Source organism: Corvus hawaiiensis, chromosome 6, assembly GCF_020740725.1.
Source record: "Corvus hawaiiensis isolate bCorHaw1 chromosome 6, bCorHaw1.pri.cur, whole genome shotgun sequence".
Classification (NCBI taxonomy): domain Eukaryota; kingdom Metazoa; phylum Chordata; class Aves; order Passeriformes; family Corvidae; genus Corvus; species Corvus hawaiiensis.
The window spans coordinates 5209909-5225396 of record NC_063218.1 but is presented as its reverse complement, the minus strand read 5'-3'; the positions used below and the strand labels follow the sequence as shown (position 1 = coordinate 5225396).

At 43.8% G+C, this 15488-nt stretch overlaps 1 protein-coding gene across 2 annotated transcripts in view; it reads left to right on the top strand.

The window, feature by feature from the left end:
- Nucleotides 1-15116, top strand: part of RTN1 (reticulon 1) — a 117956-nt gene extending 102840 nt beyond the window's left edge. For both annotated transcript variants that reach the window (XM_048306232.1, XM_048306234.1), the window contains 6 exons: nucleotides 10727-10934; nucleotides 11865-12003; nucleotides 12854-12923; nucleotides 13310-13356; nucleotides 13447-13505; nucleotides 14301-15116. In XM_048306232.1, the coding sequence (XP_048162189.1) occupies nucleotides 10727-10934; nucleotides 11865-12003; nucleotides 12854-12923; nucleotides 13310-13356; nucleotides 13447-13505; nucleotides 14301-14343 (566 nt within the window). In that variant the 3' untranslated portion in view covers nucleotides 14344-15116. The remainder of the gene's footprint in view (nucleotides 1-10726; nucleotides 10935-11864; nucleotides 12004-12853; nucleotides 12924-13309; nucleotides 13357-13446; nucleotides 13506-14300) is intronic.
- The last annotated feature ends 372 nt before the right edge of the window (nucleotides 15117-15488 follow it).

The window sequence follows — 15488 nt, the reverse complement described above, 5'->3', positions numbered from 1 at the left end:
GGCTTTCCACACCGAAATGAAAGGCAAGGGTTTTCCCTACGTTTGTGGGATCCATTCAGCTTATATAGGAGAGTTATGAACTAACTTCAGGGTCTTTTCATCTGAGCTTCGCAGATAAACTTCCTTGTAGGGTGGGGTTTGGGTTTGGGTTTTTCTTTAAAAATGCTCAATATTTTGCTGATTCTTATGAAAATATTGATTTGCTGAGTCAGTTTGCTGAACCACCTGTTTTTAGAACCAAATGGAGTATTTCCTTTCTTTATCAGAAAAAAAAAATCATAAATTAAAAAAGGGGAATAATGAAGGGCATGCTGCTGTTGTTTAGTTAATAATTAATAATAATAGTGGGGCTTCTCTCCTTTAGTGCTTTCCTTTTTGAAAGTGGGGTAGATTTGATGAAAATTGAATGACACAATGTGTCCCATGCTGATTTGAAAAAAATCCCAGGTCTGAAAAAATCAACGCAGTTAAAATAAATCACTTGCCTCGCTTCCACCAGTATTTGCATATTTTTTTTCTTTTCCTTGGGTGGTGCTTTATGATTCCAAAGTGATCCTGCAGAAAACATGAAATAGCCATAGAATATTATTTCTGTCATCAAAATTCTTTGATCAGTCCCAGATAAAATAGAGGAAATTTAAAATTCAGAAGAATGAAGACTAAAGATGATTCATTGATTCCTTTAATATCTATTATTCATGTTGTCTCTGTCTCAACCTGGAATATCAGTTTTGTGCAAATCTGGAGTTGTATAATTTTGCCATCTTGGTTGTCAGTGGAATTATGGTTCCTCCCTGAAAAGTCTGGAATGTGTCTGTGAGTGTAACAGATGCAGAGAGAAACCTCAGTAAATACAGAGCATATTCTTACTGAAATTATGCAGATACAACAGTGAGGTTAACAAAAGTTTTGATTACTAAACAACCAAGCCTGTAACTAACTGTATCATTGAATTGATCATGTAGTATTTGTAATTGGTGTCAAATTGGGTGGGGATCCCAAAAAGCTGCAGAGACTCTTGGTGAAGCTTTGACTTTGCCCCACTCAGTCAAGGTACTGTTACTTCCCTTGCAGTGAATCAACTGCTGCTGCTGCTGCACACATTTAGAAATACTGGTTTTTACCTGCCCATCCTGCAGGTACAGTGGGATTAGAGCAAAGGTAGATTGTGATCCAGTCCTTGGGTGGGCAGGACAGTAATTCACCCCTGCTGGGCATCTGCTTCATTCATAATGTTAGCATGGGTGGCTTTGGGGAATTGCAGCGACTTCCACGCCCAAGTCATGTCCGCACTGGAAGGTGATGCATTTGAAGCAGGCTGGGATGGAGCCATGCATAATGCATGAGTGTGAGGAGAAATGTCCCCACCTGGGCGTGCTGGTGGCTGTGGGCCTTGGAGGAACAGCCTATGGCCAGTGCCAGCCGTGTGTGTGACACGAGTGTGTGACAGAGAGCGCAGCTTCCCGCTGGGAGCTGCTGGGCGAGGGCAGCCTTCAGCTTCAGGTGGAGGAGCAGCTCCCTGTGCCTTCCCCAGGGACTCAGCTCAGCAGAACACAGGTTCACACACTGATGGAGAGGTTTCTCTGGATTAGGAAGGACATAGAACCACAGAATATCCTGAGTTGGAAGGGACCCACTACGATCATCAGAGTCCAATTTCTTGGACACCCCAACAATCCCACCCTGAGAGCATTGTCCAAATGCTCCTTGAACTCTGTCAGGTGTGGTGCTGTGACCACTGTCCTGGGGAGCCTGTTCCAGTGTCCAACCACCCTCTGGGTGAGAACCTTTTCCTAATATCCAGCCTAAACTTCCCCTGACACAGCTCCAGCCATTCCCTCAGGTCCTGTCACTGGTCAACAGAGAGAAGAGATCAGTGCCCAAGTTTGCACCCCAGCTGGGTGGAGTTATTTGATGTCAGTACACTGGTCCTCATGAATATTCCCTTTTCCACTCTTCCTTCTACATGCCAGCTCTTGGGTGGTCATAAGTGTCAGGCTTTAACCTTCTGTGAGAGGTGTTGAAAAAGAAAAATGTAAAGATCCAGAGACACGGGCCCGTGAACTGTTCATAGAAATGATCCTAAATATTACCCACATTATAATTTGTCATGGTTTAGCCACCACTACATAATTATAACTTAATGTGGAAAAGGACTGCAGACTTCATCAAATCCATCTAGTTGACATAGCTCTGCTGGGACTGCAGTTACTGATTATCATTTTCTTGGCAGCTGTTTTCAGACAGCCAGCTTCCTTACTTGATTGGTATATCCATTGGTTTCCAAAGGGTGATGGGAAGCTGTAGCAACTGTTCATGGTGATGTTCCCCACTTTAAGATTGATAAAGAATTTCGATGGCAATAACATGGTTGCATGCTGTTAATCTGTAATCTTATTGACAGTTGTGAAGTCTAATTACAGCTTTATAATGAGAATATAACTTCAGCCAGTTGGTGCCTTCGGTGCTTTCCTGAAAATATTGTGGGCTGATCTCTCAGCTGGGGTCCACTTGATAAAGATCTGTCCCAGTATTTGGTTCTTATGTTGGATCTTGGTAGGGTTAAAACCTTGGAACCAAGTGATCACTTGCTGTAACCAATTTAGCTAATAGTTTCATAAAACTAGACCAAATTAGGGGGAATTTAATTCCTAATTTGACAGATGATTTCCTGTGAAGTTTGAAGGAAATTTGTCAAGATTATTTACCACTTTCAGATTTGCTTTCATTTTTGTTGTCACTGATGCAGAAATTGTATCAATTCTTCTTCCAGCACGTTCCTGTTGATGGCAAAAAAAAAAAAAAAAAATCTGTGCTCTGCACACCTGCTGTACCATCACAGAATCACAGAATGGTTTGGGATGGAAGGGACCCTAAAGACCATCCAGTTCCAACCCCCCTTCCATGGCCAGGGACATCTTCCACCAGACCAGGTTGCTCAGAGCCATGTCTTTTAAGAACTGATGGACAATATTCTTTCATTGCCAGAACAAGGTGAAAATTATCCCAAAGTAAGAGTATTTTAAGGTATTCCCTGAGGATTCATTTAAACTCCATCAAGAGGGTGATGGTGGGGCAATAGCTGAAGGCAGTATTGGAGGACTGCTTTTGTTCTCATTAGGGGTCTGGAAAGTGAGTTCTGGTGAGGCTTTTTTGATATCAGAAGGGATACTTTCTCCACATCGTATTTAATTATAAATACCATAAACCTGAACCACTCATTTTGAAAATCTGCAGATTTTAAAACGTTTGGATAGAGTCTAAGAGAAAGTCCAGGTCTATTCCTTTGGTCCAAGAGTATCTTGGGAAACTCTTAACATTTCCATAGCATTATGTGCACTCAGAGACTGCATTCAAGGGCTCTGCTTGGCCTCCTTGGTTTCTGCCCACTTAAGGTGAGAGCCATAACATCCTCCACAGAAACTGGCCAAGGCAGGCAGTGATACAATTTGATGAGCAGGAGTTGTGTGTTTCTCCTGTTGCTGTGCTCAATCCTGGTCTTAAAGCATCTCTCACATGAAAATAACAACAGCATAATGATTAATAGCAGCACCAATCACATCATCATTAATAATTAGTAATAATAAATGCTACAGTAGACTTGTGTGTGGTGTGGTTGTAGGGTTGATTTTTTACTGGCAATCCTCTTTTACTGCCAGTCCTCTTCTGTCTACCCAAGCCTACTCTGGTGCCTCACACAAGGCAATCAATCAATACTTTTTTGCTCACATCTTGATCTTGCAGATGTTGTAGGATATAACATGGAGGGCATGTATGTGCCAAGGTTTTCCTTTTCCCTGATCCTATTCTTGTTCCAGGTCTCCTCTCATCAGACTCTGGGGACCAAGAAGGTCTGAACTTTTAAGTCTCGAAACAGGTGGATGATAAAGATATAAAGCTGAACTGAGGACAGGAATTTAATGGTCAGAGTGTGTACAAGAGGTAGAGGTATGGAGAAATTCCTCAAGGATGAAGATGGAGGGTCAGGAGGTACACCTCATGAAACAGCAGAGATACTCTATCTTGGCTCTGCTGTTCATTACAGCAGTCTCCTGAAGGCACCAGACTGCTCATTAAACTGTGTATCCATCTGTATTACATTAGAATCGAATCTGTTGTGAGGAGGAGAGCAATGTCCACATTGGATCCTTCACCAGAGAGGAGAGGGAAAGCCTGTCCTGTGGTTAAAGCTGCATGGGCTTGCTTTGAGTACGAGCAATATTTATTTTTACTCCAAAACCTACAGTATTGTCATATTTGTTGTCAAATACTTTTGTGACAATGCTATAAACAAGACTGTTCTTAATTTTTTTAAATTGTGTTTCCTGATATTTTCACTCCCAGAAGGTCTGAAAAATGCCTTATGAAATCATTTCTATTTATGAAGCTGTAACATTACATTGTGTACAGAAGTAAAGGCTGTGTACAGATTTTTCTCACTTCTCTTGAAAAACTATTACTAGATAGGGAGTGAAGCTGTACAACCCATTGATTTTTAGCTCCTCAGGAGGCCTGGTGGTACCTCCAGGGTGGGGAGGGCAGCTTGAACACCTCCAAGGGTGTTAGTAGTGTACTAAAGAGCATACAACCTTTTATATAATCATCAAGGCCCATGGGCCTCATTTGAAGGCTGGGTACCAGGGGTTTGCTCACACTTTTTGTTCTAACTTCCATGGAAATCCTGCTTGATGCATGATCTATTTGCACAGTCGTTGCAGTAGTGGAAAAACTTGCAAAGTCAAAAGGAGAGAAGAGAGATTTTCAGAGGAGAAGCTGTGGAAGACCTGAGTTGTCCAGTCTCTGCTTGGTCTATCATTGATTTTCATACTAAAATGCTTTCTTTGAGACATGGGATGGAAAGATCCCCATTTTTCCCTCAGAAGTATTTTAGAAAACATAACCATGAAGGAGGACATTTTAGCTACAAGTTGGTTTGGATCCTCTCTTCTCCCTCTGGGATCTCTGCTCAGGAGGCTGGGCCTGCAGCTGCCACGAAGCTTCTGGGGACCATGTAAACCATCAAAGCCCAGCCCTTGTGTTTCCAGGTCCTGAGAAGAATGGATTCAGGAGCATTTTTAATTAGTCTCCCTTGGCACTGCCCTTTCCAGCCCCCACATCTGTCTTAGGGCTTTTTTGGCAGCAAATACTGAGGAGCAGAAACATTTTCTGCTGCAAGCCATGGTAAGAGCTGTGAGAGCTTTCAGGCACTAGGGAGCCATTCCTTGCTGGCACAAGCACTGCCTGCTGCTACTGTTTCTTACATTTCCGAGGTTAATTTTAGCTTGCCCCACAAGCATGGGTATTTACCAGCTGTTCATATTAACAGGTGGTTTCTTGTACCATAGAGTTCACCTTTGCTAGTCTGGGAGTTGGACCCAAGTGCAGGATCCCATTAGTTTAGTCAGATGAGGTTCTGCCATAAAGTATGGCTTTAAAGCACTATTTTGGCACCCTTGAAAAATCTTTCTACTAGAGGACTGCTTGAGTAACATTTTGCAAGTTCTGCTGTGAGTTAAAAAGCACAAGCAGGCGATACTTGCAGATAAACAGCTCATCAGACACACTTCTCCAGAAAAATTCTTCAAAGGCAGTGGCAGTGACCTGCAGCACTGTTGTCTTAAAGATGGCTGGTAAGTCTTCCTTAATAAATGCAAATAATTTTGAGTCTGAGGCAGTTCTGGCAAAACCCAGAGTCCTTTTATACTTCCACAAATGACTCAGACCTCTGGTGAGTTGTACTGTAAAGAGGGCAAAGTGATGTTGCTTCCCTCCTTCCAGGAGGCTGAAGGGAGATCATGGAAAGCTACAGCTGAACAGCTTCTGCATGTTAATGGGCACGGTCAGGATTTTACAGTAGTGATTTTCAAAACAGAAGGAGCGCAACCCTCAAGTGAAGCCAAGGCTGATTTCAATGCCCAAACCCCTTTTGCAAATCCTCACTGCAAACTGGGTGGTTTGAAGTTGGCGTTTTGGCTCTTGGAAGTGGATCTTGCTCAGCCAAACAGACTGAGCCCCTGTCCAATTGCATGCACATCACACATCGACAGCCTCACGTGGCACCAGCCTCCTGCCTCATGAATATTCAGCGTGCATTGCTCAGAATTGTGCCATTGTGGTGGGGTCTGGGCGGCACCGTGCACACACACACCCCCTCCCAGTAAAACACCCAGCGCTTGCAGGACTCTGCACCACACTAGGACCTTTTATCCTTTCCCTTCTGATTGACCAAAGCACTTAATTATTATGTGGCTAATTCATGCTGTGAGGGATCCTCTGTCCTTTAATTTATCTGGGAAATGCTGTACCCACCTTAGAGCTGGGCTGGAAGCTGTCTCAGCCTGGCCAAGCGTGGGGCCAGCGTATGCTGGTGAGTGGCTCTGCAGAGGAGTGTGCGTGTGAAAGCTGCAGTTCCAGCTCGGCTCCTGGCCCTGTCATCCTCATTCCCACTGTGTCCCCATGTGCTGGGGAGGCTGCTCTGAGCCTGGCTGGTTGTCTCTTCAGTATGCCAACGAAGGGGTGCAGGCAGGAACAGGCAGCTGCCCTTCAGCAAAGGCTCAGATACTGGTTATACTTAGTGAAAGACATTAAACCCATGGGGTCAGAGAGTGTTTGGCAGGAGTTATTTGGTATCTTAACCAGTTTTACATGAATGTAGGCTGAGGTGAAACTCAAGGCAGATGTATAAATGTGGTGGACAACCTCATCTTTAATTTTTGTTCCTGTTTAGAATGGAAAAGAAAGGGTGTGAGGAGGGTTGATGCAAGGCTGGATTGACCTGATGGTCAAGGAGAAAATTTCTTATTCCTTTGCCCCTTGGTCTCTATTTACAGCACCAGATACTGATGTGACAGGTATTTTGGCTCTGGTGTAAATGGTTACAGGAGAAAATGGTACTCTGAGGAAGCCAGGCAAAGGATCCCAGCTGGTGCATTCTTCACCCAGTGCACTTCTGCCTGCTTTTAAGGGAGATTTGTTTACGTAAGGAAATGTAGGACAAAAATGTGTTTGACTACTGTCTCAGTGAGGAAGCATTTCTTTACCAAGAGGGTGGTAAAACCCTGGAGCAAGCTTCCAGAGAGATGGTCAGTGCCCCAAACCTGTCAGTGTTTCAGAGGCATTTGGAAAATGCCCTCAACAACATGCTTTAGCTTTTGGTCAGCCCTGAATTGGTCAGGCTGTTAAAGTAGGTGATGGTTGTAAGTGCCTCCCAACTGAAATAGTCAGTCCTGTTCTATTCTATTCTATTCTATTCTATTCTATTCTATTCTATTCTTATTCGATGCTGTTCTATGCTATGCTATGCTCTCCCATTCCATTCCATTCCATTCCATTCCATTCCATTCCATTCCAATAATGTAAAAAGCCTTTGAAGTGACTGAAGCTGCAACTGAAGGAGAAAACATGGCTGTGAAAGGTGTAGCTCAGGTGTTTTTAGCAGCATCTAAATTCCAGGGGAGGTGATACAGCTCAAATCCCTGAGGCCTGTCAGCCAAATTCTCCCCAAGTCTCCACTGATTTCCAGTTCTGGATTCTCCTTCTTCCCCTTCACTGCCCAAGGAGCTGTGAGATTCACCTCCCTCCTGTATCACCTTTTGCAAAGAGGTTCAGCTGAGCCCCTTCTCCTTAAGGGAGAGGAGGAGGAATGGCTGCAGGAGCAGCAAATCCCACCCGAACAGCTTGAGAGGGCAGCAGTGCTGCAGCTCCCTATCCCTCCGAGGGAGGTGAGGAGAAAGCAGATGTGCTTCCTGCCCTTGAAAATCCTGGCAGATCTGGCAGGCCGTGGGTGGGGGGGAATGTGTTCCCAGGCTGGACCTGGGCACTGGGAGAGCCATGTAAAAGTCATTCAACTTGTATCTCCCTTTCCTATGCTGAGATTTTCCAACTAGCTGTTGGCACTTTTTTTTTCCCATGCACATGGGAATATTTGCCTCAGGTCTAAAAGATACAGGATCCCTCTCATCAAGGTCTCCTTTGGCTGGAGAAAGAGGCCAGATGCTTTTCATCTCCTCCCTTGTGCATGCATGTCCCCAGAACTGTGTCACTTGGCCTCTGTCCATCTCTCTCTGATCCTTTCCTTACCTGATACAGCTGAGTAAATATCCCAGTCATTGCATGGCAGGAACAGACAGCTTTCAGGATATACACATACCTGGCCTAGTCTCTCTTGAGTAACTCAGCACCTTCCCGTTTGAGGGGAATGAGAAAATGCAGTTTGGCATCTCTCTGCATGAGAATGCAGCCCACTGCCAGTCTGCAGGAGTATGGGTTGGAAGATCATTGAAAGAAAAAGGCTTAGTTGCTCGTTTTGGATCTTATAATTAATTGGGATTGACTCAGGGAAGTCTGTTGGAGTCAGGTTTGTATTTTTTGGCTCAGCTCTCATTTGTTTGCCTCTCTACTGCCCGTGTCCCAGGGAGTGTTTTCCCCTGCTATGTGTCCTTTTTCTGTCATCAGCAGATGATGTACCACATACACCAGCTCACCTGGGCTTATTTAATTTAATGTTGAGGGTTTGTGTGATGGAAAACTTAAGTAACTTAAAGTCAGATTTGCATAAATTTCCAGTACTGTCCTCTGACAGAGTAATTTTTGAGCACAAAAAATATCATCTTCTGAATAATCACAGAATCATAGAATTGTTTGGGTTGGAAGAAACTTTAAAGATCATCTTGTTCCAGCCCTCCTGCCATGGGCAGGGACAACTTCCACTTGTTGGAAGACCCATCCAACCTGGTCTTGAACACTTCCAGGGATGGGGCAGCCACAGCTTCTGTGGGGAACCTGTACCAAGGCCTCACCACCCTCACAGAAAATATAATACCTCCTGTCCAAATGCTGGTGAAAGCACCCATTTGTGCGCTGCAGGATTTTGCAGCACCTTTACTGAAAAAGAATATGAAAAACAGCCAAACCTGCACGCTTGTGTTCTGGATGCCATTTTGTAAGGACGGTTTGCCAGGATGGAGCCTCAGCACTGTGAGCAATCTGTGGAGCTCCAGCTGGGTCCTGCAGTACAGCTGTGTCTGCTGCTAAACCTCCTCACACAGGTGCTCTGAGGATGCTGTAACTGCATTTTGGAGCATTCCCCACTCCCTGTGCCACGGTTTCTGCGGGAAGCAGACATGGGCGTGTATCTGTAAGAGACTGGTCCCTGTTTTGTGGAGTCAGCACCCAGGATCCCAAAACAGGCACCAAGGTCCCTTGTCCCACGGCTTCCATGCAGCCCATAGGATCCAGTCATGTGTGCTCATGATCACAGGTCTGGTGCTGAATGCTTAAAAATAGCAAAAGGTTATTATAGAGTGTATATTAATGGAGAATGTAATTGGGTGTGAATGGTGCACAAAGAGAAGAGAGCTCAGTAATACAACACCAATTTTTGCATTCAAGCCCATCACTGTAAAGCCAGGCTAATACGTATAACAGTAATGAGTAATGTAACTCATTGACTCAAGGCAAACATGCCGTGGTGACTCACAATTTTTGGAGATTAGATGATAAGGACTAGGAGGCTGGATTAATTTTGTTTCTTTTTGTATTGGTCACTTCTTTTTTTTTTTTCTTCCTGACAGATTGCAGTTTTCCTGAATTTACTCTTTGTTCAGAATGATTTGACAAGTGGCATCTCTCAAATCTGTTTGGCTGGTGGTGTGTTCAAGCTGTTCTTGAGGACTTGTGCAGTGTGCGAAATTAAAGCTGTTTTGTTTAGATTGTCATGAGCATGTTCTCTGGCTGGATGAAGAGTCCTCTCAGAAACAGGTTGTGGGTGTAAACAGATTAAATTCACCTTTATGGACTGGATATTCCACAATCCTTTCATTAAATTTTGCTTTTTAGTGGCTGTCTCTGATGCTAAAATCTTTTGCTGGAGAGGCTGAAAAAAACTATACAAAGTGGGTGAAAAACACTGTAAAAACTAACTGCTTAACAAATCTAAAAATGCACAAGTTGAAAAGGGTCTTATGCACTTGTTTTGTTCTAACCAGCACCTCCTGTGGACGGGGGAAGTTATATAACAAGCAGAAAGCTTTTTTTTTTTTTTTTTTCTTTTTAGTATTTCTGAGATGGTGGGATTGAGTAGCAAGAGAGATTTATTCTGTATTTGAAGGCCTTACCTGAAAAACGGTTTCCTACTCATGGAACTGTTAAGCAGTGGTAAAGCCAGGAGTCTCTTCCTTTCTCAAAACTAATGAAATAGCAAAATTGAATTGTCAGAACTTTGAATGGGAAAGTGGTTTATAGTGGCTAGCCCCAAACTTTCTCACTCATTTATCAACAACCAAAACTGGAAAACCCTTTGATCAAGCATTTGGCATTTGAACTCGTGAAAAAAGAAATAAAAATTTGGAATTTTCAGATTGAGTAAATGAGAGGAAGGTTGAAATCTTCCATAAAGCCCTAGCAACAACACAAACCCCAGCTTGCACTTGCCTTGCTGCTGCAAGAGACCCACCCACCGTGCTGTGGTTGGAGATATTCATCCATCTTATCTAACCCGGGCACAGGCACAAGGAAAACAAGGATTTCAAGTAGGTCATCGGTTGTAATTTCCTCAGTGCGTCACTCAAGTCCCTTCACTGCTCCTTGCTGAGGAGCTTCTGTTGATGCTGCTGTGAGCAGGAGCATCACTGCTCCCCTCACCCTCCTGCAAGCACTCCGAGGGTCCCAGTGGCCACGGTGGCCACCCTCGATAGCCACCTTTAACAATTTGGTCTTCTCCCCCCAGCTATCGACCTGTTGTACTGGCGTGACATCAAGCAGACAGGGATCGTGTTCGGCAGCCTCCTGTTGCTGCTCTTCTCCCTGACCCAGTTCAGCGTCGTCAGCGTCGTGGCCTACCTGGCCCTGGCCGGCCTCTCGGCCACCATCAGCTTCAGAATCTACAAATCGGTCCTACAGGCCGTGCAGAAGACGGACGAGGGCCACCCCTTCAAGTGAGTGGCTTTGTAGTGATGCCCAAGTGCCGCTTTTGTGCTGGATGAAATTCTCTTCTCTCTCAGAAAGCGGGAAATAATAATGTTTTCTGTTCCACAGCATCTCAAAAATTGTAAGGCTCTATTGGCTTAGATCCTGGAGAGAAAAAGAAAAACAAGCACCACAAAAATCATCATCCTCTAAGACATGGGGGTTTTTTTCTCAAAAAGATGCAGGAAATTTTAAGCAAACGGAGAAAAAGAGTTTCATTAGAGCTAGTGATAATACAGCTTACCTGCAAGCAAAAAGAGCATTGTTTCTGGGCACAATCTCTTGGGCATAGAAGGAAAATACCTCTATCTTTTCTCCAGCAACCCAATATCTAAATGATGGTGCCAGTGTCTCCCCACTCTCTACGAGGTCTGGGGGGTTTGCTCCATGAGAACAGTGATCCTTGCCCCTCTGATGTGCCAAAAAGTTGGTAAACCAGGTCATGGAACTGGTGTGGTTTGCAAACACACACGGACACAGAGAAAAAGAGCCTTGTTGGGGTGCTGCTCCTTCTGCTTCACTTGGGTCAGTTCTGAGCTGCAACTCAGTATGGGGGAGTAACTCAGAGAACAGCAGAGAAATTTGTGGGGAAATCTCCCAGGTCAGATTTGTATCCCTCTTTGGGTGAGGAAAAGAGAGAAATCCCATCAAGACCAGGCTCTCTGTGGGACGAGGGGGAGGCTGGAGGCAAACAGCTCCAGCTCAGCAATCACCCAGGGAGATGGATCATGCAAGGTGAGGAGGGTGTGCTGGTGGCCCTGTGCCTGCAGGGAGGGGAACAAGTTGCTCCAGCACACAGAAATGAGGTCTGTGAAGGAGGGAAGGATGGGGTGGATGGCTACGAGCATGAACAGCAGGGGAAACTTCCTGGATTTGTAACGGGACTGTGTTTCTGGCAGAGCCTACTTGGAGATGGAGATGAATCTTTCACAGGACCAGATCCAGAAATACACAGATTGTCTCCAGCTATACGTCAACAGCACAGTCAAAGAGCTGAGGAGACTCTTTCTCGTTCAGGACCTCGTGGATTCTTTAAAAGTAAGATTGCTTTAAATATTTTTAACCCCTCTCTAGAGAATCAATCTACATTTCAAAGAGCTGCTTCCCATGTTGACAGGGTTGTCATGAAACCTAGTTTTGTGTAGTTCCAAATATGAAAGTTGTTCTGCTTTTTGATTTTAAAACTGCTTGTTTCCAGCACTTTAGAGGTTTGGCACTCCGCATTTGAATGTATTGATAGGTAATAAGATAAATTTGCAGAACCATCTTAGCTCCATGTCAGTTCTAGAAGCATCCCTGCATTATGCTTTCTATTGCTTTGCTATAAATAATGTTCCCCTCTGTTAATCTTGATTTCCTCTACTGGTGGCATTTCCTGCTATGGATGAGGGTCTTTTTTCACTCCCTGCTGAAATAATTATTGATTTTTAGCCTTACACTCAAGCAGGTGTCCTTTAGAGCAAAGAGAAGATCATTAGGAGGGCACACATGGGTTAAGGTCCTAAATTAATAAAGAATTTTAGGAAAAGGTACACATCTCTCAGCCTCAAGTGGGATTATCAGTTCAGGGCACTGGTTGACCTGTTTGGGATGACCTCTGCCATCATAAAAATTGGATGCAGAGATCTGCCTATACCATTCTCAATGCAGAGTCCTATAAGGCTGCAATTTAAGCTCTAAATAGACGTGAAAGCTCAGCTGAGAGGGCAAGAAGCAGAATGGAGAATAGGGTTTATACACCTAGAAAAACTACCTAGTTCCTAATGTGCCTTACTTAACCACTCCCACATTAAAAAAGGCTAATGTGCTGTTACGTTAGCTAGTTAAGCAAACTAATTTCTTCTTATGCTGACACTGGAGGTGATGTAATGATCAATTTTTAATTTAGTTTGCAGTACTAATGTGGCTGCTGACTTACGTGGGAGCCCTCTTCAATGGCCTGACTCTTCTGATAATGGGTAAAAATCAACATTTCTTTTAAAAATCTATTTTTAACTTGAAGTCCCCCTCAATTTTGACTTAGACAAAACAGCCTATCCCTGGCATGCCTTCCCCTCAGCTAAACCACCACCATTTATTTCCCTTCCCAGTAAATATTCACTGTTCTATTACACTGTCCCTCCTGCTAGAACTACTTTGCAGTTTATGGTTTTGCAGCTCCCAGTCCCAGAGCAATGGGGAATTCCATATTTGGGAGGCTTGAGCAAAGTGCATTTTTATTGCAAAGCTCCCTGGTGGATCAGCTGACCAAGTGGCACGATAAAGTGTTTGCCACTGAAGTAGGTCTCTCCTCTGGAGGAATCTGATCTGCAGGAACATAACACTGTGCTCTTTTTGTCCTCAGCTGTGGTGTCTATGTTTACTCTCCCCGTTGTATATGACAAGTACCAGGTAGGTCTGTCTGCACGGTGCATTTGAGGTGTCTGGGTGGCTCTGCCTCATTGTTGCCTCATTGACTTGGTCTCCTCTTGCTCTTTGCAGGCACAGATTGATCAATACTTGGGGCTGGTGCGGACCCACATAAACACGGTCGTGGCAAAGTGAGTTCAGCAGCTGACTGCACCACAGCTCCTGCTGTGAGGCTGTGGTGCCCTGGGGGTGGCTGGGACCTGGCTGGTCCTGGAGACACTGTGTCCTATCAGTGGTGTCCTCCCCAGATCCTGGACAGTGAGAGGTTGAGGGAGGGCAGATCCCTGGAGACCCTCCCAGCTGAGCGCAGACTAAGGCACTCCATCCTTCTCTCCCCTCTCCTGCCTTTTGGGGGAACCGTGGACAGAGCAGCCCAATTGTGGACTGATGTCCACACTGTCCGCACCTGGCCAGGACAAACAGGAAGGAATGAGTTAATTCTCTTCCCCACTGACCAATCCAAGCCTGGTTTTTTGCATTTGGGGAGTTAATAGCATTAATGACCAAAGTGGGAGTTAGAACAATGCCCTGTTACAGAAAGAAAATACCTGGAAGCACCATGATCTTTAGTGTTTCAAACCCCCATGGAACAGGCAGAAGACCTGGGTGAAATTTTGTACTGAAAATTCATTTTTTAGACTTCCTTCCTGGCTTTCTATAGACAATAGACCATGGAGAAATAATGCTGGGGGGAGAATATCACTGAACACATCCCAAGGTTACATGAACTGCCGAAAACCAGGGCTTTAAGAACACCTAGATGGGCATCGCTTCTGTTTCTCATGGCACTTTGATTCACCTGTTGAGACAACACACTGAACATGGACTAGAGACTGTCCCTGGATAAGAGTCCAAGTGGGGAACCACTGGAATGGAATAACTGCCTCACCATATAATCCTTTTTCTTTTTCTTCTTTATTTTTTAGGATTCAAGCTAAAATCCCAGGTGCTAAGAGAAAGGCAGAGTAAAGCAGACATCAAGAATTCATCTACTACAGTAGTGCATAATGGGGAAATCTGGAGTGAAAACAGCTCTGTTCTTACACTTTACTGCAAAATTATCATTCTTTTTTTTTCTTGACACCATAATCTTAGAAACATAAAACTCAGAAGCAGTGCTTTTCCCCTGCTGCTTCTGCACTTAGAATATTTGCAATCACTTGTGTCAAGCACTAAAGTATAGTAAAGAGAAAAGTGTACTAGATGTGGTTTTTTGTGTTGCTTATAAAGTGCATGATGGTGAGAGCCTAAATAATATTGACCTCTTTATTTAATTTTTTTTTTTTTAGTGTTTTTTCTTCTTCTATTGGCATTGCTTCTATAACTTTTAATGTTACATGTGGCTAGGGGCTTTCCTGCTTAGCGCACTTGATGCAATAGTTAAAATTGCTTCTACGTCACTGGGTTGCTGGTTGGATTCATCTTTATTAACTATATAGAATTGTAGACTGATGTTTTAGTGTTTTCCAGCACAAATAAAATAAACAGTAATCAGTACTTATGGTAATCAGTTTTGTATAACTCAAAAAAAGATAAAAAGAAAACAAAACCCAGTACTTTTGTCGTAAAGGATTGACAGGCTGATTTACATGTATGGTAACTGGAAAGTTCCAGCATGTTCAATTTATTACAATTTGTATTACATTCTCTGTAGTTCCTAATGGACTTAATTATGGACTCTGAATATTTGCACTTATGTACTTGATACCGAATGCAGAAATAAATGTTACTAAATGTAAAAAGTTCTCCTTCTTCTCGCCACTGGGAATATCTTGACATTTGGGAACTGGACACATACTGTGCAAAAAGGAGCATTTTCCCTCTCCCCTGGACATCTGCACACACTTTGCCCTTACATAACAGTGCAGTCCAACATGTAGTACATAACTAAGGGTATGTAGCTCATCTAATATTTTTACATCTTGATGATCTTTCTTGCAATAAAAGAAGGATCTCTGCACACAGTTTGTTTTATTTTTGTTGGAGGTGTAGCAAATATCAGGTACATGAACAAATGTCTCTTCCTCTGTTTGCACACTGTGTAAACCACGAGCAGCACAGTATGGAGGCGTCAGCACAGCACTAAGGGCTTTCCAGTTTCCTTAGCACCAAGC